General features: G+C 38.3%; 2 protein-coding genes across 7 annotated transcripts; both read right to left on the reverse strand.

The window, feature by feature from the left end:
- Positions 1–94: 94 nt before the first annotated feature.
- Positions 95–24,052, reverse strand: LOC147755645 (uncharacterized). 6 transcript variants are annotated; one of them, XM_086990883.1, is made up of 5 exons: positions 23,081–24,052; positions 18,035–18,142; positions 4,396–4,484; positions 3,840–3,919; positions 95–529 (listed from the first exon to the last, which is right to left on the reverse strand). In XM_086990883.1, the coding sequence occupies exons 1-5, from the start codon at positions 23,167–23,169 to the stop codon at positions 491–493; spliced, it is 405 nt and encodes a 134-aa protein (XP_086847009.1). In that variant the 5' UTR covers positions 23,170–24,052; the 3' UTR covers positions 95–490. The 6 variants fall into 6 exon arrangements, 5 of the variants coding, with proteins under 5 accessions (XP_086847009.1, XP_086847013.1, XP_086847012.1 ...); XM_086990887.1 differs by lacking the exon at positions 23,081–24,052 and adding an exon at positions 19,408–20,797; XR_015329034.1 differs by lacking the exons at positions 95–529; positions 23,081–24,052 and adding exons at positions 10,481–10,737; positions 10,881–15,912 and having other exon boundaries at positions 2,684–3,919; positions 18,035–19,315.
- On the reverse strand, positions 7,197–9,827 carry LOC111251686 (uncharacterized). Its single transcript, XM_022808517.2, has one exon. It carries the CDS (start codon positions 7,951–7,953, stop codon positions 7,495–7,497), a length of 459 nt encoding a protein of 152 aa, XP_022664252.1. The 5' UTR covers positions 7,954–9,827; the 3' UTR covers positions 7,197–7,494.
- Positions 24,053–26,288: the final 2,236 nt, after the last annotated feature.

The following is a 26,288-nucleotide window of genomic DNA, read 5'->3' on the forward strand; positions in this document are numbered from 1 at the left end:
TTATAGGAGTTCCTATATTATCTTAGTTTAAAGATGACCGTCGTGTAGCCGACAGAGTAAAGTTTAGATATAATAACTTTATTTCGTGTTTATTAATTCATGTTTATTGTTACTTACAAATACAGTATTAGTCCGAACGCTTTCATGGTAAATTTCTACCACTTTGCGACTCCCTTACTATAGTTACTTGATAGCTTTTTGTGCCTGTGTGTGGTTCAATGTTTGTACCGTCAAATGTGTCTCAAATAAGAGAACAGAAATTTAAGAACACAGAATATCTAAGAGCTAGAAAATTAGAACACTTTAAAATTGCCAGTTGTGCAGCTTAAAACTACCTGCCTTTTACGTCTAATAGCTTTTACTATCGCTATTTATAATTAGAAATTATATATTATTGGACATAATCAATATGTCGAAATGGATACAGTAGTTAAGTATAGTTGCGTTCAATATTTCAACGTGCAGCGTTCGATATTTAACACGTTTTTTTTTATTTTTGAAGGACTGTTGACGAGGTTGAGTACCATACCTGTAAAATATACATTAACGATATGATTGTGTAGTGCGTATGTTTCACGGGAATATTTTCGGCCGAAATGTCTCTTCTAAATGCAAAACAAATTTATGTATTTATGCAAATGCAATACATTTATTTCGACTTGAGTCTTGACACGAATGTTCTTCACGAAAATACGGACGGCTTGGTACGAGAACCATGATTTCTTGGGCAATTTTCACACCTGTTGTGTAATCTGTACCGCTGAGCCACAGACCAGCGACCTATAGCTTTCTTATCTTAAGGCCGTTTAGGCCACCGTACCGCTACAGAATTGAATTTGATTTATTCATTTCTGCTGGTAGTAGTCAGGTGTTTCATATATACGTATCAATGCAACTAAAAAAGCATACAAAACAATTGTGACGTACGGTCCTATTGGGTTTCATAAAACTATTCTAAACTATGCTATGAAAGATTCCTCAGGTGTCCTAAAAATGGTACCATAAAGCAACGAGCAACATGATACCATCATAATTATCATACTTTCATAATTTTTCCTGCATCTAGAATACCTAAATAAGTCGTCAGATTTGCGAAGACGCGTTCTTTTGCTGAGCCTAAGGTGGCACCCGTGCATGACAAAGCGAGCTACGGCATGTCGGGTTAGCCTTTAAAACTTCTCTTAATGGAAGGTCAAAGCGACTACATTCAAACAGACAGCCGAGAGATACCCGACACCATTTCGGATGGTTACGTGTGATCCTAGTACTCTTTTGAGGAGGGATATTTTGATGTGGTTAAATTGCTTGAGACCCTACTATAAATCTTCATGAATAACGTGTCTCCCATACATTGCGATCAGTCTATGTGTAGGTCGAAAAAACTGAGAGTGGTTTTAACGGACAAGGTCGTTCAGGTAGCGGACAGTGTTTTCCTGCATCACCTAACACCGTGCACCAAATTCTTGTACCGTTCGAGGAAAAGAGCAAGCCCAAGTAAGAAAACCGGTTAACATATGTAAGCGGTAACCTGGCGGGGTACAAGGTCAGTGGCCTCTTTTCAGTCTCCCTCGCTAGACCTCATCGCTCCATCTTCATTAATTTTACGGTCAGTCGACAATGTGTAACTGCCGCGTGGGGCTTACTGCACTTAGATCCTGCTTAACGCATCTATCACTCCGCCCGTCACTAACTGCCTCTGCATTTGAGATAAGCTAAAAGAACTTCCTCGATCGCTTCAATTGATCAGAAAGGCCCGACATTAATATGGAAAAAAGAAGTGAGCCTAGGTTGTCCCTCCAAGCAAAACCAGTTGTCTGTGCAGAAGACAAGACTTCGGTAACTCCATCACTTACGGTTGTTCTATTCTCTTGTAAAATCCCGGCGAGAAGGATGACCACATTCGGATATACTCGGAATATCTATTTCGTGAGCATAAAGTTGTCCTTGAGTGCCAAGTCGGAGGCTGTCCTGAAATCGACGAGTATCGCGCATAGCGGACTGCGTGGCGTGACTAGCGCTCTTAATGTTGGCTATCACACGCAGTTTCTGTAAAGCGTTTTTTTCCTACGTTGCCTAGCTGAGATAGCGTGTAGGCTCTCTGAATAGCTTTTGTGTTTCAGTCAACATATTGGAGACAAAATTTTAATAAATATTTTTGCTCTGTATTTCCCGCCTTGAAGACGATGGGATCGTTCTTTCCTTCAGGAATCACTAGTAAAGTAGTATCTTTTTACCGGCCTGGAGGTACACCAGTATGTGAACATAATGCCACACGACGCTAAAATGACGACGCGTTTGAGGTGCTTATTACAATTCCTATCTGTACCGGCGGGTTCCTTTCCACCAAGGCTTGCAAAACATTGCACAAATCTTCGTACTGTGAAGTCTCATCGCAAAACGTTGCATTGCATTAAGATACCCTGTTCTCACGCTGCGGCGAATAGCGACGCCGTGCGTGGAATTCCTTCCCTTGATGCAAAATGAAGGCTAAGGCCCTAATCAGGCAATTAGCCAATCTGCCATAGTGTGTTAGCCCTTTATGTGATGTGCGGTTAAACTGGTTTCCAGCGGTTCAAGCTGTTGTTGCCATTATGGCACATACATTAACAAACTGTGTCAAGGAAGTTAATGGACTTCAGCCATACGCCTGAGGGCCAAAGCTACTGCATTGAAGACTCGAGAATTTCAATCAAATAAGCTTTAATAGTCACGTCATGTCCTCATGGACGCATTCCATGAGCCCGTCTAGATCTTCACAGTCCGTATAAGTGCAGCTCGGATTGTAAGGTCTAACTTCATCGATATGTAGGCACTAACGCATGCGCTTCCTCAAAGGTAGGCAGTTTTCACCCTCTCGTCGTAATTGTCGATTGAACTACACTGGTCGTGCAGTGTAATGCCAATGTTGTACCATATGATGGTTTAAGTCAATGAATATCTAGAGCTTCTTCATAAGACCCTGTTGTTTGTAACGTATGAGCCGAGAAAACACAAAAATGCATTATATGAATTATATCTGTAGACGCCCCGTTTTTGCAATATATATTACATGAGATACCTGAAAAACTTCAACCGGCTCATCCCCGAAAGGCTAAACTAATTTCAACTCTGCCAGAACGTTAGCTCGTGTACTTTTCTGTTGCATTTGAATACCTGACGCAGGCAAGTTATCGCACATTTTTCACTGATCAACGAAATGAACATGACGACCCTCAACTCGATTTCATCTTCAATGCAATCTTCGGTACCCGGCTAAATCATGGCGGAAAGGTGACAGATTTTCTTGAATTAAAGTAGAAGATGATTGGACAAGTGACTACTATGACAGTACCCTCATTATCTGAAGATAATCTTATAACTATATATATATATATATATATATATATATATATAATATAATAAAAATCGTATATAAGCTTAGCGTAGCCCAGCAGACAAAGGAAGCAACTGCGGATATTCGTGTAACGTACAAAGGCGACTGTCAACATGCTGCAATGGATGCCCGCTACAAAATGAATTTACTAGTTCGTAACATCTCGCTACGTGTTTTCTAACAGGTTATCAGCTGAAATTGACGCCGCTGCAAATCAAGCCATTGAAGGCATACGTCCTCTGTGGATACATGGGAGACAATCTTTTGATGCTCATCGAAGCTAACGAATACGTCAAGGAATACGGACTACTGCTACACCATATCATACGGCCCAAGTAGTGTTGGCTAGCTGGAATACTATCACTAACCAGCTGGATCTATTACTAGGTGGTATATTCTTATTCAAAAAAACAACTCTGCATGTTAAAGTAAACAACTTATATATATTGGCCATCCCTTAACGTACCGTTTCGGAGGAAGAGCCGATGCAACGGTCTGCGCCAGCGTTGATGTCAAGCTTTCCATCAATTTGGGCTTGGTGTCCACCTAAAGCATGGGTCAGTCATGGTAGCAGGATGGGTGAAGAAAGACCTAGTGTTTTTACCGCTCGATCACTAAAAGTCTGAACGTGTCAGCTTTGACAATTTTAGGCTTTTTGCCTCTATTTGCATCAACCTGATATCACTGCTAGTGTATGATAATATAATTTAAAGGGATAGAGTTGTATTATATTTGTTTATGTATTCGTACATTATATATAAATATTATATTATCATATTGAAGCAGTGAAATAAAATTCCATCACAGATCCAACGTCAGCTGTCTATAACAGCTCGGTAAGCCGGATGCACTTGTGATACAGAGTACATAGTAAGAACCGCCATAAATACTTCCTGTTAAGTATTGTGTAAACGGTGCTTGGAAGGGCTGTGCCCAGGTACTCCGTGCATACATCCTCAAGGTATAAAAAAGCAGACTTACTGAATATGTCTCTGTGATAGCTTAGCGCGTAACGTACGTACCTGCTAATGTTAGGGATACGTGATGACCTAGGTTAGAATCCGGGCGCAGATACCTCGTGGTGCTGGGAGCACGTTGCCTGATGGGATGCCTAAGAGTGTTGCCGGACAAAACATTTATGCAGCTTACTGAATATAATCAAAATAGCAAAACGATTAGGTTAATATGCTGCGACGTATCAATAAATCAGTTTAGCTCGTGTCCAGCTTCTTCTAGAGCCACAGAGCACGACCAAAGTCATTTTGCAGGGATTCGAAAGAGTAACAATACCCTGAGCGGAAATTGAATTCATTAAGGGCTAATTAATTATTAACGGATTAATTAAATGTTTGTGCTGAATCACTCAAACCAAATTAGATCGAGATGCTCAAATCCAGTTTTGCCCTCGAAGCTTTTGAATCTTGCCCCATAGGTTCACTTGATAAATTCTTCCTGCTTTCGATTTTAGACGTTTGAGCTTGCTTTTGGAAACCTATTAAAAAGCTAAAACAAAAAATAATAGTTATTATGGACGAAAAGTTTTGCATTATTCTATATAATACATAACGTTTTAGTAAATTTATTATTGATCTTTATCGATGGCGATGTCAGCATTATAGGAAGTCTCGCTCGATAGATACGCTGTATACGCTGTTAACAGGGTTAGAGGTTTATCAGTGTCGTTATCAATACAGCATCTGCTTTATTCTCAAGTAGGTTGCATTCAAACCTAACTTTTCTCCATCACAACAGGCCAATGCCCTAATTAAGCCATGTATGACAAGCAGGAATTCCGTTTTTCTCTATCCTGGTGGCACTTACTATTCAAGTATGGCTGCCAAAATATAACCGCATTGCCTAGCCACATTAATAGCTTACAGCCAGCATGAAATCAATGTTATTAATCGAACTTTAGTGGACTCAGTGTGATTTCGAATAATAACGTTAGTTCATTTTAACTCAGATTCTTTCGTGGCTGCAAAAAATTAGAGAGCATACAAAAATTTACTGCTTTAAGAAACATTTTCTGTCGTGTTTCAGACATTCTAAGAGATGTGGATAAAGACTCACTCCCGGAACGAGCTTACAGAGACAGATCAACCGCTGTATTTGAAACCCGCTAGGTATATCAAAGTACCTGAGTTTCCTACTAAACTAGTTGTTCCATGAAAATCCAGTCAGGTAGCATGCACAATCATTGGCCTGAGCAAGTCTCCAAGTAGACTGGTGCCTGTTTTCATATAATTCTATGCCCTCTTGTTTTTTAATGAAAAAACATAAAATGTGACTTTTATTTTTCCTAGCCGAAGTTGAAGCAATAAAAATGTTTAATAATTTTTCGTCGAAATTTTCAAGGCTGTTATGCCGCGTCAGCCGTATGTTAGCGTAAAATTGGATATACCTACTTGGAATCTTGTCTTAACCCGTCGCAGCATTCTCGAGTGATTCCGTTTTTGTCAATCTTTAATGCGTCTTCCATAATTGATTTCCTTCTTATAATTACATGCAGCCTCTTACCATGTGGGACAAATACAGATCGACGCAATCTTGTACCTGCTCGTTTTTAAGTTCCAATTTGTAAAAGCGTTAATCTAAAGCCGGGGCTGCTCTTTTTCTATTGTTTTCGTCAGCATATCAATCACAGTCAAATGTAGCAGAAAAATGAGTAACTGCCTTACATTGGTATACAGGTGTACTCTCGTGTAAACTAATACTTTTGTTCGACATATTGGAAAACGGCGCGGGAAAGTTCGAGTTATGTTAAACTAATATACATTCCATATTCTTCACGTTTCTTGTATTTTTCTAGCGGGTATCTCTTCTGAAATATTCACAGCTCAACGAAGCGCTAGCAAAAATCAATTGTCGCTTACAGCGATTGATACTCTTAATGTGGATAAAAATACATACAATCAACCATGGCGTTATGCATTTATCAGCTGCAATAGTCGAGGAAAAAATTGAGCAAGTAAACCTTGACCATGGCTGACAGCGGCCCCAAACTCCACGTCGTAAGGATGACGACTGCAAGCATGGTTGAGTCTCCCATTAACCGACTTCTACTGATATGGCTTAACGTTGTCTTATATTATCCCTATTACAAGTTCAGTTTGCGTTTGTTGGGTCGGTGTAACAATTAGTACAGCATACAAGTTACGTCAGTCCAATCGTTTGGTAATTGACCCGCATAGACTGAAAAGTCCGCATTGCTAAAAAATAGACGAAAACGAGGTGTACGACGCAAGCAGACAATCGATATCATAAATCTAAGATTGCGTAAAGTTAGCGGTGCAGTAAACAGTTTTATTTGGCAGATGGCTTATGGGTCCATTGTGTCGCCTCCCTTGATACCTCTCAAGGCTCTGCCTCCGGGTATGACAGCAGAGAATACAAAGTGTTTATAAAGTTATTCTGATAAATCAATTTGTTTGACTCGACTTCGACGATAAAATCAGCTATTGACCAATAGCAGATAGCTTGTTGGTTTCTTGATGACACTTATCTATTAAGTAATAGCTTCATTTTTGTGGCGACAGATAAGAAGAATGCTTATTTCAGAAAGTCCGTTACTTCTATATAGTCTAACTCAAATGAGTGTTTTAAGAATACATTAGGTGACCTGTGACTACCCAAAATCCAAAGCATGCGACGAACAGCCAAATGAAGATTGAAAATAGTTTTTTGTTTTTCTCTCGAACATAAAAAGCATATGCCTAAATTTACATCGTCCCACTGAAAACATGCTAACAGCGTATATAGCTAGTCTAACAAACCGCTAAATCTTTACGAATGTAGCCCGTCAGAAAAGGAAGACAACTACAAATTTAATTTCCACCCATAGATAGCTAGTTATACACAGTATACACTAGCTTTTCATTTTTGATTCTCTCTATACACAGTTCAACCATCCATATAAAGATTTTTCACATATCGATATGTACAGCGATAGTCATGTTATAACTAGCTCTTGGCAAGTGTGCTTTCTTCTACATGTACAAAAAGTGCAACGAGTGGATTTGAAAGCTTGTTATGTTCTCGTCATCAGCCTCGTTACCATAACCACCATTACTATTCAAATCGTTATCATCATTTTCTCCTCTTTTCTACCTTGTTCGTTGCATCTATTTGTTCCATCCACCGCCTCCGTAGCTGCCTCCGTAGCCACCTCCGTGTCCACCTCCGCCACCTCCGCCCTTGATAATGATAATCTTGCCGGCACCGCCGCCGCCGCCCCCTCCACCAGTCCTCGACAAGATTTGACCACCGGAATTCGTCGTGGTAATCTTATGGACAGACTTAATTTCCTGAGTTGGACCCGAGATTGTGTACGTTGCACCTCCACCGCCCGCTGCATGGGCGTGTGAAGCACCTCCTCCAAGCAGACGCGCGAGTCCTACCGCCGACAACGCAGCTCCATCCTCATTGGCTCCGCCTCCACCGCCGTCTCCGAAACCTCCTCCACCTCCATATCCGCCGCCCCCGAAACCTCCACCTCCATGTCCGCCACCGCCTGCTCCAAGGAAACCAGCCGAAGCAACAGCCACGAGGGCAGCGCCCACAATAACAACCAGAGCTTTCATTACTGCCGTTACTGTTATTTTAGCTTGCTAACGGCGTCAGCAGTCCAAGCTAGGCGAGTCGAGAAATTTGCCCGATAAAGCGCAAACGATGAAAAGGAACGACGACCACAACCACTACACAACTTCTGTTGTAAGGCTGCGATGCCCCTGCAACTGCCTTGCCAACTGACCAATGTTATATATATGGGACGGAACGGGCATTCGCACAGCGCATGCAAGGGCCGCGTTTACAGAGCCCCTTTCGCATCAGCGCCACTGTCGGCTTGATAATAATAATCATAGTCCCGGGTAGTAACCGTTAGCCAACTAAGCGAGAGAAAGCGTTTTTGCAGGAATAACGCCTTCTGCATGTGTAGCGCAGTTGCGCGCCATGTACACAAAATATAGAGAACATTCACAAACAAAACGACTCGAAAACATTCAGTGTTAATAATGTAAAATGCGTAAAATTTAACATGTCAGAGACTGCCTAGCTATGTTGGTTAGAAATCGATTAGAGGCCGAAAATAGATTCGATTCTTAGAAGGTAAGCAAATCTGCACTTCTTCATATATTTACAAATGACTTTCACTCCACACAGATTGCGTGGTATATATAAAAAAAATACGTGTTAAAAATACTGTTACATCTATCAAGTTATAAGCTTAGGCGGTCGAGAATAGCCTACTCAACCTACTCAGACAATATTAATTGTTCAAAGGTATTTATTTGTACGTTATCGCTCCCTTTCTTTTTCGATTTTGGCCAACGTTAGCCGTCGTCACAGGCTTAACTTACTTCATTCAAAATATTATTGTTCTCTCTTTTTAACGGCCGCTTCCCACAGAAGAACATTACAAATGATAGGACCACAATAAAGCCGATTCATCAACGCGTGGATATATCAAATCTGTTAGCTACATTATGTAAGTCTATATGCGATCTGCTTCGCGTGGCGCCAATTTATATACATTTGATTTTATTGTTAATATTTCTTTAATTTAAATTTGCTATTTAAATATTCGTCTTGTTCGCGCGCGGCACTGAAATGCACGGAACAAGATTTTACTCTAATGTTTCAATATTAGAAACACCTCCATCTCCACAAAATTTACTGGAAGTTATATTTAGATAATATTAATAGACGGGAAAGCTAAACTGATTGGACAATTAGAATGAAATATTTCAAGAAACGATCTATATAGTTTCTAATCTGAGGAATGGCAGACTGTTAGGGTATATTCAAGTGTGCCGACGAATCCTAATTCACATGTATCCCAGCTACACTTGAGTGTGTACCCTTTTTCCACTTAATAGCAGCACAGATAGCTTCAAACCTTTTTCAATACACGATCTGCAGACCAAAGTAGATAATCGGATGTATCTGTTATTTGAAGGTGTTACTTAGTTCACAAATAATTATCATTGAATTGAGTACACTGTCAAGTAACACAATCGCTTGTCCTTCAGACCTGTAAATGATAGTGAGGTTGTTGCAGCGCAGTTACGTAGGTTGACAAAATGGATTCATTCTGTAGAACGACAAATCCGCTTAAGCGAGGGAATAAGAACAGCAATGCAAGCTACGTATTAATTCAGCCATGGGATGCTATTCGAACGGACGAATGTTCCAAGGCCGATTCTCACAAAAATTAGCCGAACAGTGTGGGAAGAATATATAATATAGAACAAAAGACTCAAAGTCGTCCACTAAAACAGGCAAAATTCAAGGTTGCAATCTTTGCGAAGGCCGCGCCCGTGCGAGGCTCAGCCAAGAGTGAATATCGCATACTGTACTCGTTACCTATCCCGCGACGGGATTAAAATTTTAAGCTGAAGCTAAATCGCATTCGAACGTGCCACCAGCGAGTCTAAGAGAATATATTAGCTCTGTTTTTGTAAGACTCGTGTAATGGTTATTATTTCTTAATATAATTGTCTTTCCTTTATTCTTTCTTAGAAAAATACTGAGAGTGGCGCCGGTCCAGAGTTTTTCTTTGCTTCCTACTTTAAATGTTAGTTGAACTTGAATAGTACCTATTAAGCTCGTAGTTCTTTATCTTATTGAAACGTCGACGGACGAAAGTTGCTAACGGTGACTCAAATGCAGAGCTCGCTCCTTATGCGGGAAAAGATCCCCATGTGACAGCTTTAGTTCAAAATTCATTTGATTACTATTATTGCAGGGCAAATTTACAACGATTTATAAAGCTTTTCGACCTCTCGAATACCGGCGGTTCAAGTGTGTCTTCGAAATGAAAAGTTACTTTGAACGTCCTCAGGTTTACATTTTTGACTACATTGATTTTCTGCGGAGTTTCCCCTAGCCTCGAAAGCTTCTCCAATGCAGCAGCTTTTCACAATAGTCCGACTAGCTTTCGCACCATACGATTGCTGTTACTACAAATTTAGGCACACGTTGCGTTAGGCTGCGACTAATATTGACCTACTTACGTCAAAATATGGCGCCGATTCAGAGGCGCGCATGTACTGTTCGTCTTTAGGGCGTTGTTAAAGGTGCAATTGATAAATAACTTTCAAGTCTTACCATTCTCGACCGCATGTACAGTTAAGCCAAGCCGACTGACAGGTTCGTTTGTGAAACTGGCAAGTTCAGTCTGTAGCGTTTCCGAGAAAACAGAATACGTTGTTGATAAACTAGTTCGTGCCCGTTAGCGCTATTGGTTATTGTCCAGTACCAGCTGCGGTTCCCCTGAGCACGCAACAGTCGAGGGGCAATCGAACGACAGGTGGTAAGCAAACACTCTTGTAGGACATTCAAATATTCAACTTGTATGGTGTATACTGAAATGAAGGCAAAAATGAGCTTGGTGATAAAAAGATCATCGTGGCGACGCTGTTATAGGCAACAGCAGTGTTCTATGTTCAGCTTCGTCTTGAATTTGATTTATTTACGTGTTTATCATCGACGTTTGACATACAAATACCTGACGTCCGACGCATTGCGACTTTTCCATCGTTGATCATATAACGGCAGCACTTATATAACCAGCAAATGAATAAGAGCTTCACACTGTCCTTTTTACTGTTACTCCTACCCCAATATTTATCTAATAATTATACAATTACGGCAAAGCATCTACTACAGCTATAACATCAGCCACAACTGGGATTAGAACAAAACACGGGGTCTATGTTGACTGAAATTAATAACAGTCTTCCTTTTCTCTAGACAACCATCTGATTCTTTGTTGTTGGACGCTAGAAATAATTTTATAAAAGAAATATATTAGTAGCAACTATGACAACATGTCCTTCATTAGCGTTGTCCGTGCCGAAGTTCACATTTAGGGCTGAACCGGTCCATGTACGAATGCGTAGCAAACGGGCTTTTTGTCACTGCTACATAATAGAGCGTGGGTCCCCCCCCTCATGGCAATATTTTCTATGGTTAAAGGACCGCAATGGCCACGGCCATGATTGCTGTTGCTGCAGCTGTTTTCGGCACTCCTCATTTTACCAATGTGTCTATTAAATTGCCTCATAAAGATCAACGACAGCAGCAGCGATGACCTGATCCTCCTTTCGCAAAACGTAGCCAACAACAGCCACCGGCTGATGCTAACATGGTGCTGCTATGGCCAGCAGCAAGCAAATTTGAGCCGTTGAACCATCATCGTAGGGCGGAAAGAGCAGGACTGCTTAACACAGTCATGGCATTAGGCTACAACAACAATCGCCAGCGATGTCGATGATACGGACGACCACGACGACGATGGTGATGATGATGACAATGTGTCCTGGCAGCACCGATTGTGTCGGCCGGCGTTGTTTCACTTGCTTTGTCGGCATTGTCGTCGTCTAACGTTCATGGAAAATTGGTTTTCATTTTCTCTCAACCATGCGGCTATATTTATTAATATATAATACGACTTTGAGGGAACATCAACAGCATCGTCAGCTGATGCAGCAGAAACTACATCAAATGCATCGTCGACAGCTGCACGATCGACTAAAGGTACTACACCATCATTTACGGTGATCGGTTTCTTGCTGCTTATTGAATGTCTGCCTACTGGTCCATTTCGTTCGAGTCGAAGTCGACATCGACATTGGTATTCTTCGGGGCGACACGACTGCGGGGGCTCGCGACGGTCTTTGTCGGGATTCGCTGCCAGATTCCCCCCAGTCAGCCCCATGTTTCTGCGGTGATAAGCGTGCACTTGCATTTGAGCGAGCCGACATTACTGTGTGCGTATTCGATAAAGTGGCGCCTCTGTACAAATAACTAAAACATTTGATACAGATCACCTGTCGTCGTATAAAAGCCACGGTTCAGCGCAAAGGGACACGACAGTAATCAGTTAGCTGGCCTAGTCGATTAATAGCTCTACAAAAAGCCTTCGAAAACAGCGTTTGCCCCAGGGGTTAATAATTCCTACATCACAATTATGAACATAATTATATATTATATAATAAGCGAACTGTTATCCACATTATAATCGTTATCGTAACGTCAAACCAAGCAACGACAATGGAAAGAAAAGTATAAAGGATGAATTGTTATAATGCCAATAACTAAACAATCATAAAAGCGGATTTTCTAGAATAGATTTACAGACATCTAACAAACAAGCCGCAACACATAGTTATTCGAAACGTTATGTGAATGCTGTCAATATCAATCGGTCTGTAACAATCTATATGGACTAACTGTATTAACTGAAGTTACAATCGAAGGATGATAACGATTGAATAGCGGGGATGCAGGTGCATGCTGGGGGCAATAGATTGCCGTTATTATGTTAACTAGCATAGGGTCACTTGACATGCCACGTGGATTCTGCACCGGTTGCGAAGATACATATATATCTGTATTTGTGTCAATGTATATGCAACTTGCTACATAGGTTCCACGTTTCTGCTATTTTATGTTAATGCCAATGGTACAATAATTTGAAGCGGTTTTATAATACTTTTCTGTCTCTCATGTCCGCGGATCGAAATGTGCCATCTGAGGGACTCACAATAAAGTGCCTAACGAAAGGGCAAAGGTTTACCAGGGATTCGGTTGTACAAAAATCGATATTATCGCTGCTATTCAAAAAGCGAAAGTCCCGCATTTGAATTGTTTTAGTGCGCCTGGCGTGTTGTCACGTTTTGCGAATTGTAAGCTGATGTAAAACTAGCAATTATGTTCAACGCAGTGGTATCAAAAATTAAATTGTTCGTTCAACCTAGGGTCACCTCTTTTTACGACCGCTCTTGTGGACTATTTGAAAACATGCACCGATTCACCTAGTTTTTCATTGTTTATTATTACTATTAAAAAGTATGGATAAGATATTGTTTCCTACTAACGGTTTTTATGTATCCACTTTTTTGTGCGTAGACAGGATCAAACTGAACGTTTACTACTCACATTAAAAGTAGTTTAAACGATTTGCTAGCTCAGACTTCCCATTATCCTATTAAGTTATCGAAAACACATGAACCGTTTTTGAGCTAAAATTGAAGCAACTTTTTTCTATTTAAAATAATATTACTAAGCTAAATATGCGCTATTTTAGTCAATAACATTCTGCTATCTTTCTGGTCGCGCCATAATCCTAATACTGCAGAACTTCTCTGTCCGAAAAACTGTGGCTAATAATTTTTGTGTTATGTTAGGAAACGTAATCATCATCATTAAAAGAGTTCTGCAAAGACCGAAACAGATAATGATGTGATGGTTCGAGATCCGGCCACTGCATTAAGATTTCTCATGGAAGTTCTCTCAGTTCGTACCTAATAGTTAAATATGTATGCGGCCTAGCATTATCGTGGTGCAAAACGATGCCTTTTCTATATATTAGGTCTGCTTGATTCTCTCAATGCCTTGTTATCATTTTGTTATTTATTGAAGTACAGATTCGAATCAGTTGCTTGGCCGGGCCGCGGCAATTCGTAATAAACGGTTATCTCCAACCCCACCAAACACACAGCGCGATTTTGGCTTTGCCACACGTTATGGAACACCCTTTTTTTTGCTTGCGCATTTTTTTTTGTATATGATCTATTTCTCATCACCCATGGTCAACGGTGTTGTCGAGTGCCTTAGGAGTTTCGCAGATGGAAATACGGTTGAATGAGTTTTTTGCGTCAACTCGTGTGGTACGTAAACATCGAATTTTTTGTTTGTAGCCAGCTTGCTTCAAAGGGCCTTAAACAGTTTGGTAGTGGACGTTTAGTTTCCGGGCGATGTCTAGGCTAGTCACGTTTTAAACCTGTTCAACTTTCGTAACTTTTCTTGTGATTGGTCGACCATTACGGAGGGGATCTTTCACACCGAAATTTTTCAAACAAAAGCGAGAAAACCACCTTCGGGCCGTTTTTTCTAACACATATGAACCATAAGTAGCGTCTATTTTTTATGGGCCTGGACAGCATTCGTTCCTCTATTATAAGATTATATATAGCAATTATTATTATATTAAATATAGCAAATTTTCCTCATCTTCAAGGCGTCCTATCTTAAATCTGAATAGAGGCATTCCAATAATGTTAGCACACTTCCTAGTGTTAAATCTCAGTTTTCAAGTGACACCGACGGTGACTTAACTATAATTTGTGGTATATGATTTTATACTTATCTAGTTAGAAAAATGGTTAACATTTTTCAGTAGTTTAATATTTAGCCTTTGTGGTACAAAAGTCTGTTGGATTTTTTGCAAATCGAACCCGTCTAACGCTCTAGTAGATTAAAACGACTTAGGAAAATTGCTTCAAGTCACTGCTCTTTAGATTTATTTTCCAATCCAGTTTATCAAAGCACCAAAAAGAAAAGACTCTTATAAATTTTACTTACCGAGAAATGCCAATATAATACATCAGTCCAATAACACAGAAAAAGTCTTGAGTTCTAATAAGATAACAGGAAACAAATCATACGAGTTTATTAGTTCTTAGCTCGCTAACGTCCTAACAGTTTTTGGGAATAAAAATAGAACAATTTCGCATTACGTTTGGAACATGAAAGGATTACCAGTATGTCGAAGTTAGTAAAAATCGGAAAACGGGACTCGAGATTTATTGAGCGGAAAGAGGTCCTCACCAGTTTAATTGAACAAAAAAATAAGCAGGATTTAATCGAGTTGATGACGGGTAAAGTTTCGTAAGTTCTACCACTTCTCTAAGCTGAGTATCACAATAAAGTATAGTGTTTAACCTAAAATGCCTTTCAGAATCGATTCAAGAATTACGGGGAAGAAACAGATCGTTTGACAAATAGATTTAAAGATCTTTTTTATTCGTTCAACGATAAGGAACGTAGCTGAAAGAATATTTGTATATAAATTCACTTTAGCCTCAGAGTTATAAGTGCAGTTAGCGGATCCACAGCGACAACAACAACAACACCAGCGACACACTTTACTGACCTACGAAACGTATTGTCGTACACTTTATAAAATTTTCGCTCCCCTACGTCTCGGAAGCTGTCAAGGATTCTTTTTGAAAACACAAGTACTCTATAGGATGGTTCGCGGTTCACCGCAGACACATTGCGAAAACAAATCCTGCCGTCGTTTAAATCAATGACAGATTTTCAATAAGGCGAACCGTACTATCATCTCGTTAGAAATACGAAGTAATTATAATAGAAATATAAATGTACATGCATAATACCCGTTCATATTACGCCCTTATAATAAGATCTCTACGGTACTGCTCATTCGCGATCAAACTGGAAATGGAAAGTCAGCTACGTCACATCTATTTATTGAATTCGTTTGACTTACAAAAATATTTCCCTAGAATTGCAGCATAGCTACCTAAAGCTAAATTCATAGTATATGGTACTATAAATCATTTAGTTTTATTGATTCACATAAGGATTCTCTTTCACCTCCTCAAGCGCGTTCATGATCTCCGGAGCCGGTTTCTCTACTGAGACCTCAGGTTGCTGCGGTTTACCTATAACGAACTTTCGCATCTCTCCCCTCATACCTCTAATAGCGTTTTCCTGGACTGTCACAAGATCTGAAGTTTTAGAAACACAAATTTCATTAACGGACATTTTTTATATTTTACAAATGCTTGCATTATCATACAGGTCTTTGTTTGAACACATAGTACAGAGCTTTAAAAATTTATTATAATACTCAGCTTAGAGAAAAATAGTCTGAAGCTTAAGCCAACCTAAACACGCGTGCAAACTGTCCTTCTAATATGTTTATAATATTGATATTACTATTAGTACTAATTTTCATATTTTTATCTCCAAGAGAGAATATCTAATCGATTGATATTTTCGATGTACAAGAATGACTACCTGACTTACGGAATACGCCTATGCTTCTGTTTAATTGAAATGAATAGTTTGAGGTTAGCTTAAAGGACGGTTTGCAGGAAACCTATCCGAAGCAACTAGACTCACGAAGATCACAAGGATTCTTTACATTTGAGGGACAATGGTATTAAATTACGTATATAAGAATCCTTCGGCGGTTTAGTTCTGGTAGATCGGTATAAGGTAGATCCTATCAAATTAAATAGTTATCTATTTTTTATTGTGTCTTAAATATGTAAGGCTTAAAGAGAAGAAAAATACCAGTTTATTTTGATAGAACAGCCCAGCTAGGATTAGTTTAACACTTTTGTCACTTGTAGCAAAACCTAATATACGCCGATTCTACATACTCAATTTAAGGAGAGATTCATATGCCTAATAAGCTGGCTGGCTCTGAGAAAAGTCGAGAATTCGAATACTGTATATATCGGTATCCACAGAAATTTCTCTTTAAACAAACATGATATTTAATCTTTAGCATGGATAACTTGGATGAATAAAGGCCTTTATTTCTAGTTCAGTACAGTAAAATCGATTGGGGCATACCGAACTATGTTACAACAAACTGAAATTTGTCGTACTAAGCCTTACTTCAAAATTTTCTACAAAAATAAACAAATATTATTTTGATCTCAATCAAATAAGAAAGACAAGTTACAATCTTTTAAAAAGTTGGTATGAATATACCCGATCTAATCGATCGCATCAGGATCTGGCAGAATATGATCATAGGACTACCTGTAAAGTTTACCGCAATTACCGCACTGTAAGAGCTGACGCTTTTAGCCTTAACGTTTTACTTAAAAAAGCTGAATAAACAGCAGGAATTTTTTGCGAAAAGTAAAATTTGTTCTTCTAGATGGCGATTCTCGGTCATATTCGGCGAAAAAAAAGAAAAAAGAAGTATTTTCAACCACTAGAATGCACCCGAAATGCTTACATCGTTAATAATTGTGTTCCTCCATTGCCTGAATTTTTCTATGAGCTACGGGGCACTTACAACATTTTAACAATTCACTTGGGCACAGTACACATGCCCAATCGAAAATATAGCATTTCTTTTTGTTTTTCTCCATAATGGCCTCAATAAGAGATACGTCATAGCTATCACGTGGGAGCTCTTCATATGATTATTGCAGTGGTCAGTTCACGGTCTGAAACCGATGCTTTTATGACGCATCTTCGTTATGTTGTTTTCGTTTCAATGTCAAATTCAATGTCATTGCGTTTTTACGTTCATACACAAAATCTTCAAAAAGGATGGACAGATTAAGATTGAAAATAAATAAATATCTAAAGTTAAGCATCCGAATGTTTTTTTGGGGAGATATGGAACGCTGAACTATATTAAATGTTCTAAAAACCTATATCGAATATTGATAATAGTAATACAACTTATTGTTACTAAAGGAAAAAATGCATTTTTTTATATGCTTCATTCGGGCCTAACAGAAGATGATCAGCACGTCCCTTTAATGGCAAGACCATACATAGTTCATGGCGACAACAATTTCTTTCGCAAAAAGCCAATAATAGAGTAGTTTATCGCAGCAACCAACTCTATGTTTTACAAAGACGTTATAATATTCGTAAATCGATGATGACTGTCAAGTATCATCCGTTATGATTATCATCCGATCTCAATATGGTCATATGAAAAACAGGTATTTTTTCAAGGCTTGGTACATTCTTCATTTACAATAGCAAGAAATAAGCGCCAACTTAATTACTCTCGTATAAATCATAGAACTATTCCATTCCTGGAAAGTAAAACATTTTAGCGTTTTTCAACAAAATTTTTTATATGTCTACCTTGTTTGTTCGTCATCACGCGAAGCACGACGACGCCGATTAAATTCCACGCGAGAAAAGCATAGATAGGGGGTAACCATTTCCGCCATCCATGGCCGTGACGAGTTCCTGGAGGCGACATATATCTAATTAACCATAATTGCATGTTTCTTTTCAGGTTCTGATATCCGCGAAGAGCCATTATCTGTTTTGGATATACGTCTCTAACAAGAGTCTTAATTGACAAACAAGCAACGTCACTTCTATCAAAGTTGTCGCCGGTATTCGGAGAAATTCCCAGAGTATATCGATTCAATCACAGTATCGCTGAATTTGTTGTCTTATTTCATTGCATGATAGAAAAAAAACGTGTATGACCGGTTCGTTATGCAAATGCACAGCAGTTCGAAACCGCGCACCGCTGTACCACAACATTACGTGCTAAAGTTGTGGGCGCCAATTCGAGGAACAGAGGTGCCACCCGAAAATTAAATTTGCAGTATTTTAATCTATCATCTATTTCTCATTCTGTAACTTCAGTATTCATGTTTTGTTGATTTGTTGCAACGAATTCAGTTGTAGTTTCCGCAAGGACGCGCAGCAATTAGTTAAACAGAGTATTATTTCGAATGATTTGAAAAGTACCACAAAATCGCTTGGTACTCTTTGTGGCTCGTTCTTGTAAATAGAATGCCCCGAGTCCGCCGAATGTACGACGTTGTTAAAATAAGTCATGTATTAATGTACTAATTTTATAGATATTTCAGGTTCGAATATATCTTATATCTTTTCTTTATCAGGCGCACCTTCTGGAAGCACGATCTCTAAGAGCGGAATACCTCGTTCCTATTTTGCTCATGTACTTCACAGCTGTTATCAGAAGCGATCATTACTTGTTTAAGTCAACACGTATTAGTAGCTTCGCTAAACGTCAAATTGGAGTTGGCGTTTAATCAGTTGTATTCATAAGTATAATATGACCAGTATAGACCTTCATAATGTTCTTCCCATGTTAGCTTATAGAAGTATATCAGGCTCACGTAATATTTGACAATTCCTTGATAACTTAGAAGCTAATTATAATGTCTTCGTTTTCACCCGATCCAGTTGACCTGATCTTTGTGAACATAGTTTCCGCCTTTTAAGCGCCTAATCAAAATGGCGACGCTGTACTGATTGCCGTGTTGATATGCCCAAATCTGCTCTCAGATTAAGTTGCCGAAGTTATTTCATTTGCCTGACTCAAGATGCCCTTGGAATTTGTAGTCGTTTGCAACTGTACATCATTGAAGCAAAAAGCTAAATAAGGACAGAGTCTGTGACACTAATCAGGGCTTAGTAGATGTAGAATTTAGGTACTAAATTAAACCTACGTGTTAGAGTTCGGGTCCTACCTGAGGCTTAGGAAATCCAATCTTCAGACTATAAAAAAGAGAAGCATTCCATGTCAGTGTTCACTCACAAGCGCATTTTTAAAAACATCCCGATATTGGGTGCTTTCCGTTCAGCCAATTCGAACTTCTATTGATACACGTCTCCTTCTCCTTTACGGATTTATACAAAGGTATAAAATCATTTAGCATTGTTGCTTCGAAAGATTAATGAGCCTTTATGAGAGCATATTCAGGTAGAAGCTTGAACATACCTTTTTCAGGCGAAATAACTTTTATAAAATGGATATCTTCGACGTTGTTATTGGGAATTTCAACACCAATAACAAAGTACCTCGGTAAAAGTGGGAAGTTTTTATTTCTTTTAGCCTGAATAGTTTGGACAAATTTGTATAATCTACGCGAAGTTAGTTAGGTACCGAACCCGTTAAATTCGTGATTATCTATACTAAAACAGTTCGCTCAAGAAGATAGAAAAAGCATCTAGATTCTAGTGAAAAGGTTCAACGGCGAACATTAGGCGAAACAAAACACAGGTAAACAATATGAGGAAACAATAATTTTATAATATATATTGTGGCATTGTATAAAACGTTATACAATAATATACCATAATGCAATCATAAATGTCGACAGAATCTGCGCACAAGGCATGCTTCTGACGCAAGTCGTGCAAAACGAATGGTAAATAAAATATATACAATATTTAATATAATTCAGTGTTCGATTTCAAGCAAATTCGCGTACTAGCATCCCTCTTTAACCGGTAATAAATAGTCGAATAACAGCACTATAGTGTAAAAAACATGGCTAGGGTGAGAAGTTTAGATTTTTTTTGATGTCTCCTCCATTTCAAAGGCAGAAAGATTTGAGATGCCAATAAGCGTTACAGAGGTAATAGTTCTTAATGTGTGTCAAACGCATGGTTGTTCTCGATAAATAGAACGACATGTTGCGTGATACCAAATGAGCACAGCTCTAATATTGAAATCTATTTTAGTACCCTATATGAAATTCTGACCATAGAAAATTTGTACCATCGAGTTCACAGTAATGATTTGTGAGTTTACAAAGGCTATTCGCTTTTTCTGAACACTTCACAGAACCGTAACTGTAGCATCGGATTTGGAGTTAGAGGTAGAGATTAATTAAAGAGACTATTTTTTAAGTTTTAACGTACGTGTTATTAGCATTATTCGTTTTAGTACATTCACAAGTAATCCCCAGCTAAGCATTGCGTCTTGACACGAAAATTTATACGAATTTCGTACCATTTGATGTCCTCAGGAAGAAACATGATTTGCAAGTTAGAAATAAGATTGTATTTTTATGTTTTAGAAGTAGTCCTGGGATTAGATTTTAAATGTAGAAAAAAAAACTAGAAATGCGAATGTTTCAATAATAAACGATATATTTAGATCATGTCTAATTATGATAATAAATATGACAATATCTAATTGAATTACTAACGTGGAATTTGTGCCCATCATTAGTACCATGGAAGGGCCCTTTGTTGTTTAGCGTCATAAGTAGTCATACGAAAGCGATCCTGGTGACGCCAGTATTAGACATTAGCCGGACTAGAAAAGCTCTTTCTTTAAAATTTAGCGAAAATCGCTCATTTCTCTTATCTTCGTGTTTGTTTATATTGCAGTTAACATCTGCACCGTTTTAATAAGCATTTCATATAGCTGGGTACATATTGTACATCTTTGGTTGAATGTCGATGAATGCTAATGGAAATAATCGAAAGTGCTATTTTTCTGACGTTGATAGGCGCACTGATGGTTTAGGATGGTTTGGAAACTTACCATTAATTACAATTTATATCAAGCATTATTAAATTTAAATACAGAACCAGTGTGAAATTGCCACTTCTCCAAATATTTTCCGGTAATGATCCGATAAGGAACACAAAATTAGCGCCGAGATGTCTCTGCTATTTTTCTCGTTAGGTCTTAGCTATTAAAAAAGTATTAATTATTTTTATTGTTATTTTTTTTATCAGGTATTTCCATGTACGTTAAAGTCGCAAGGAAGTGGAGCAATGCAAATGCAGTCACTAAAAATACACTATAATAATAAATAAAAATATATTTTTACTATCGTTTTTTTCATATTTATTATATTATAAAATTAAAAATGATTTTGTCTAATTCAATTTGATAAGTGACTTTGAAATATCGGAATCACAAGGATGTGGTTACCGTTGCCATTGATAATGTGAGAGCTGTTGGTACAGTACGTACAGTAGATTTTCAAAAATTGCCAGTGTGATTGCATTGTGTTATTGAGGATCTTATAATATTCAAACATATAAGCGAGAAGTGGTAACGAAAGCTGTCAACAGAACCCTACTCCCGTATATTGGGCAGGACTTACTTTGAGACGCAATTAGACCTACGAAAAGCCCGTCTTGTTTTTAATTTTTAATCCTAATAATATTCTGCTAGTTAGTAATTCCCTTTCAAATATTGAAATCATGATTAGCATAATTAAGATTTCGTTGGAAGACTGGCGGACCCTAGCCATATTTCACTGTTCCCCGAAGCACAGAAACCTACGAAAATAGGAACCGCTTCATCTACGCCGTCATCGGAACAGCTTTTTCTGTTTTTCTCGATCGATGAACGAGATTGTATTTCATCAAAACTTAACCACTGGGGACTACAATAATGAGTAGTTTACATTGCGCCTCCTCACGAACGGATCAAATGGATAAAATCAGCATAACTAACTCAAGTCATTAAAGAAACAAATATTCCTACTTCGACAAGGCTATTAAATTCAAATATGTGCGAGCGATTATAAAATGTCTTCTCTTAGAGAAACATACATAACAAACCGTAGGGAAAATAATAGAATATAATAATTTTTATATAATCGTATAGCTTGTATATTGTTCAATTTGTTGATGTCACTGGTGATCTGGACAACAAAAAATTATTTAAATGGTGTCTAATTCTAAAAAAATCTGTTTCACAAAACTTCTCCGTTTTAGTGGAGAATGAAACTTTACTTCAAATGCCCCGTGTCGAAATTGCGAAACACGCCGAATGATATAATACATATTGCCATCTATAAAGTACGCTACTGCATATTGTCGACCGGCAGCGAGATAAAAATACATTTTATGCATTATCTTTAAAACAAATCAGATTATGAAGGTGATTTGACACGCATTATGACACGCACACATTATTATACCGCTACCATTGTCATTATAAAGATGTTCTAGAAACTAAATTCACTTCTATATACTATTACGGAATAATTTCAAGCTTTTTAGTCAACGTCGATCTGGTGGAAATGTATTTTTAAATAAAATCTTAGTATCTCTTGTGTATTTTATATAAAGGATAGTTAGGGATGGCTATTAATTTGCGTTGTGCACACGATTTTTTTTACTTCCATCAGATCTGATCGATTGAATTGTCAACACAAAAACGAATTCATAGAAATCAAAGAGAGAGCTTCTGTGGCTTGTTGCAACCAAAAGTTACCTTGCGATACGGTGGTCACTACGATCGGTTGCTAACCTTTTTTTACTTATTAGTCGTAGTAACTGCTGCGCCTTTTTCATGCGTCTAAATAATTTATAAGGCAATTATATATGTATATTTATACATACAAAATGTACTTATATAAAAGATTATTTACATTTACGGATACGTACATGTAATACGAAGCTGGGCGTGTCACTGGAATCAAACTCGTCAGCAAGCTGTCCTGTATAGCTCTCTCAATGCGATGTAACCTAACCATTCTCTCGTATGCTGGCCTCGGATTTATCCCTCGATAATGTATGATCCTTTTTAAAATCTTCTATAAGTTTGTCGTCACTTATATCTAATGTCGGTGATTTAATATAGCGATTAAGTAGTAAAAAAAGATTTTACTGTTTCATGAAATTGTAGCCAAAAATTGACAGAGTTATATTACGCCTATAAGGAGCTGTATAAGAAAATAGTCTGCCGGGCAACGATTTCAATTGAAGTTAGCCTTATAGAAAAGCAAGTGTTCATGTTTTAGCGGTGAGAACGTATATCAGTTTTAAAGCTCCTCTGGATTAATCTTTGTTTTTGTGTGGTGTGTCTCTCTTTCCGCTAAGTGCCAGCAATTTGCAACAACTCGATTTCCTTGTTTTATCGTATTTAACTGTGTTCCAAATCTCATTCCTGCATTAATAAAAAAAATCTGCTGTCCTTGCGTCGACAATACTGCAGTACCCACTCCAATCACCTTTATGTTCGTCAAACGACTCAAGGATGTAGTCTCGTGTTAATTAAATCCCTTCATCTCCGCGGACAACCGCAGCCGTTTGTAAATGCAAACGTACCGCTAATGTATGAATTTACCGTGAATTCTCGTCTGTAAAATGAACCAAGACACCATGGATTCGTATACACTTCACAGACAAACGCAGTTTTCATCACAAGACAGATGTCCATTCAAATAGATTGAACCTTAGTCCACGCGAACCTTTGCCGGAAAATTTGCTGAATTCAGAGGGTATATTTTAAAAATTAAAAAAAAAAAGTGTCTCTTGGGAAAACTGAATTTAAAGTTCGATCTTATACAGCCAACCTAAACAATGTGACGGAATAATCTGCCTTTTTTTTAGACCAACGATGCAATCCTATTCGTCAGTGCAATACTTCTTTGCAAAATAGCTTATAAAGTATTATTCCTGAACCAATTCGTATATCATTTATGCAAACATTAGAGCTACTTTTTGTTTCTAGAGTCAGTAATTTTTCTAACAGCGTTCCAATCGTTCCAACCAAATATCCAAATATGAACGTTTTGAATTGCAAATACATTCAGACGTCGAGCTATCTCTAAAGTGTCACTGATCTGCAAACAATGGGTGAAAGTTGGCAATCGACGCATTCACCTTTGAGCTTTTTATCTTGTCTAGTTGTCACCCCTACGCCCAATGGATCGTTTCGTATTTCTATTTGGTTCTATTAGTTACACTGTAATATGCTTCCGCCATTTCTGTGTGGTTAACACTCCGTCTTTATCATCAAATAGAGTAACAAGCGGTGATAGAAAGATATCTTTTGAATTCATTAAACGTTTTTTTTGCTGTGTCATAGTTATTGCTACAAATATCATACAAGATTGATCATACAACTGCTGCAAATACAAAGACGAATTGTGATCTCACATATTTTACGTGTATCTGTATATTTTTACTCAATTTATCTAAGGATTAATATATTATTAGTGTGCACTGGTACCATATCATACACATGTTCCCCAGTTACTATTGCAATGCAATGGAGCCAGGCCTAAGTGGCGGAGATTCGTAGAGACTGTTAAACTTGGACAGTGACGTCCGGCTAGCGCAGCCAATCGCTGCGATAGCCTACTGGGTAACATATTTGCCTGCTAATATTAAGTATAGGCTCAAATCCGGGCATAGACATACCGACTTCGTTTCGTGCAGGGATCCAAGCGTTTGTCTGGCGGTAAGGCAAATTTAAATTACTGGATGACAATTTCCTTTACTGCTAGAAAAGGCTAAGCCAGCCCTTGGTTAAATTTCATGAAGACACATTTCTGGCAGGGGAAATGGAGGCGGCGAGTGCTTCTGCACTAGTGCGGGGCACTGTCGTTTTGTAATGACCTCATTTCCGTCCGCGATTGCGACGAAGATCGGAGCTATAAACGGTCATGCTGAAAAGCTTCCCAACGAGAGTGAAGTTAGCATTCATTATTACTTAAGTACAAGTACTCAATACGTGGTTAGGCTTAAATTAAGCGAACATTAAACGAACACTATTTACTTCACAGTCGCATGTACCCTAATCGTTTAGGATACCATGTTTGCGCATTGAAATTTTCGTTGGCTGCCGGCAAAGGCCGCTCCTTTGGAACATAGAAAGATTAATCGTCTGTTTGATCTTGTTAATGAAATAGTTTACAGAAGCTGAACGGACTGCATTTGTGGAAGCGCTTTACCCCAATAGCCGGTTATATTACATCAACTGTGAACCCGCTAATTGTTGTAGCTGCTAGATTATGCTAATGTTGAATGTGTAAAAAACGTTTTACAATAATTATGGTGTAAAACGTTTTTTACAGTCTGACACTTGTTCGATAAATATGCTTGTCCAGACTGCAGTTCCATAAATAAACCAAAAACTTGTATTGACTAAGTTCGGCGGGCGACTGGCTTCGAAAAACGCCTCGAACCTCCTGTGGCCGCCATGCTGCTGATCCGATATAACGTTCTTCGGTTACTTGTTTTACTTTTGCGTGGAAGATATCATTTACACGATAAATACCAACTGAGAGCTAATATTTAAGCGGTAATTGACTTGATTGGTCACAATATGCGATAGAGCATTTAATCAAGATTGTGATGTGTGTGTCTATGAATATGTACAAATACGAAAAAACGAACCCTTTCGCTTAGCTAGTATGTCTTTTTTAAATGCAAAACATATGTGTAAAAGACAATTTGTCTGAAAATATTATATATAACTGCCCTTAAAAAATACATTCTGTGCTGTCATAGGCCCTCGATGAAAAAAATATTATCTAACTCAAAAACCGGAGCGTTTTTGCAAGAAATTATTGATTGTTGCGCATGCATTACTGAAACGCAAACAGCAGATTCGTTAATTCTTAATTAACGACAACTTAGATCAAACGGAAAGATGTAAACCGAATCGATCAAGAAAGTAAAATATGTAAATTCTGCAATTATATATTTTAAATACGGCATCTTTATAATTGAATCGTTGATGTGTATCTGTGATAACTTACACGTACATTCTTCTATCCCGCCATATGGTTAAAATCTCCTCAGAGCCGCTAGAAATGATATACTTGTTGAAGTAAAAGTATATGGAACTAAACTTCTATAAAGG

This window comes from Varroa destructor, unplaced genomic scaffold (genome assembly GCF_002443255.2).
Source record: "Varroa destructor unplaced genomic scaffold, Vdes_3.0 BEIS01000005.1, whole genome shotgun sequence".
NCBI lineage: Eukaryota > Metazoa > Arthropoda > Arachnida > Mesostigmata > Varroidae > Varroa > Varroa destructor.

Bases quoted from the DNA above. Each gene is read 5' to 3' on its own strand.
- LOC111251686 (XM_022808517.2), bottom strand. From the start codon at position 7,953: ATGAAAGCTCTGGTTGTTATTGTGGGCGCTGCCCTCGTGGCTGTTGCT.
- LOC147755645 (XM_086990883.1), bottom strand. From the start codon at position 23,169: ATGGTTAGGTTACATCGCATTGAGAGAGCTATACAGGACAGCTTGCTG. The intron at 4,485-18,034 runs GTAGACATATAA...CAACACTCTTAG, and splicing joins CGTGATGACGAACAAACAAG to GCATCCCATCAGGCAACGTG. The intron at 3,920-4,395 runs GTACGTACGTTA...CCCATGCTTTAG, and splicing joins CGTATCCCTAACATTAGCAG to GTGGACACCAAGCCCAAATT.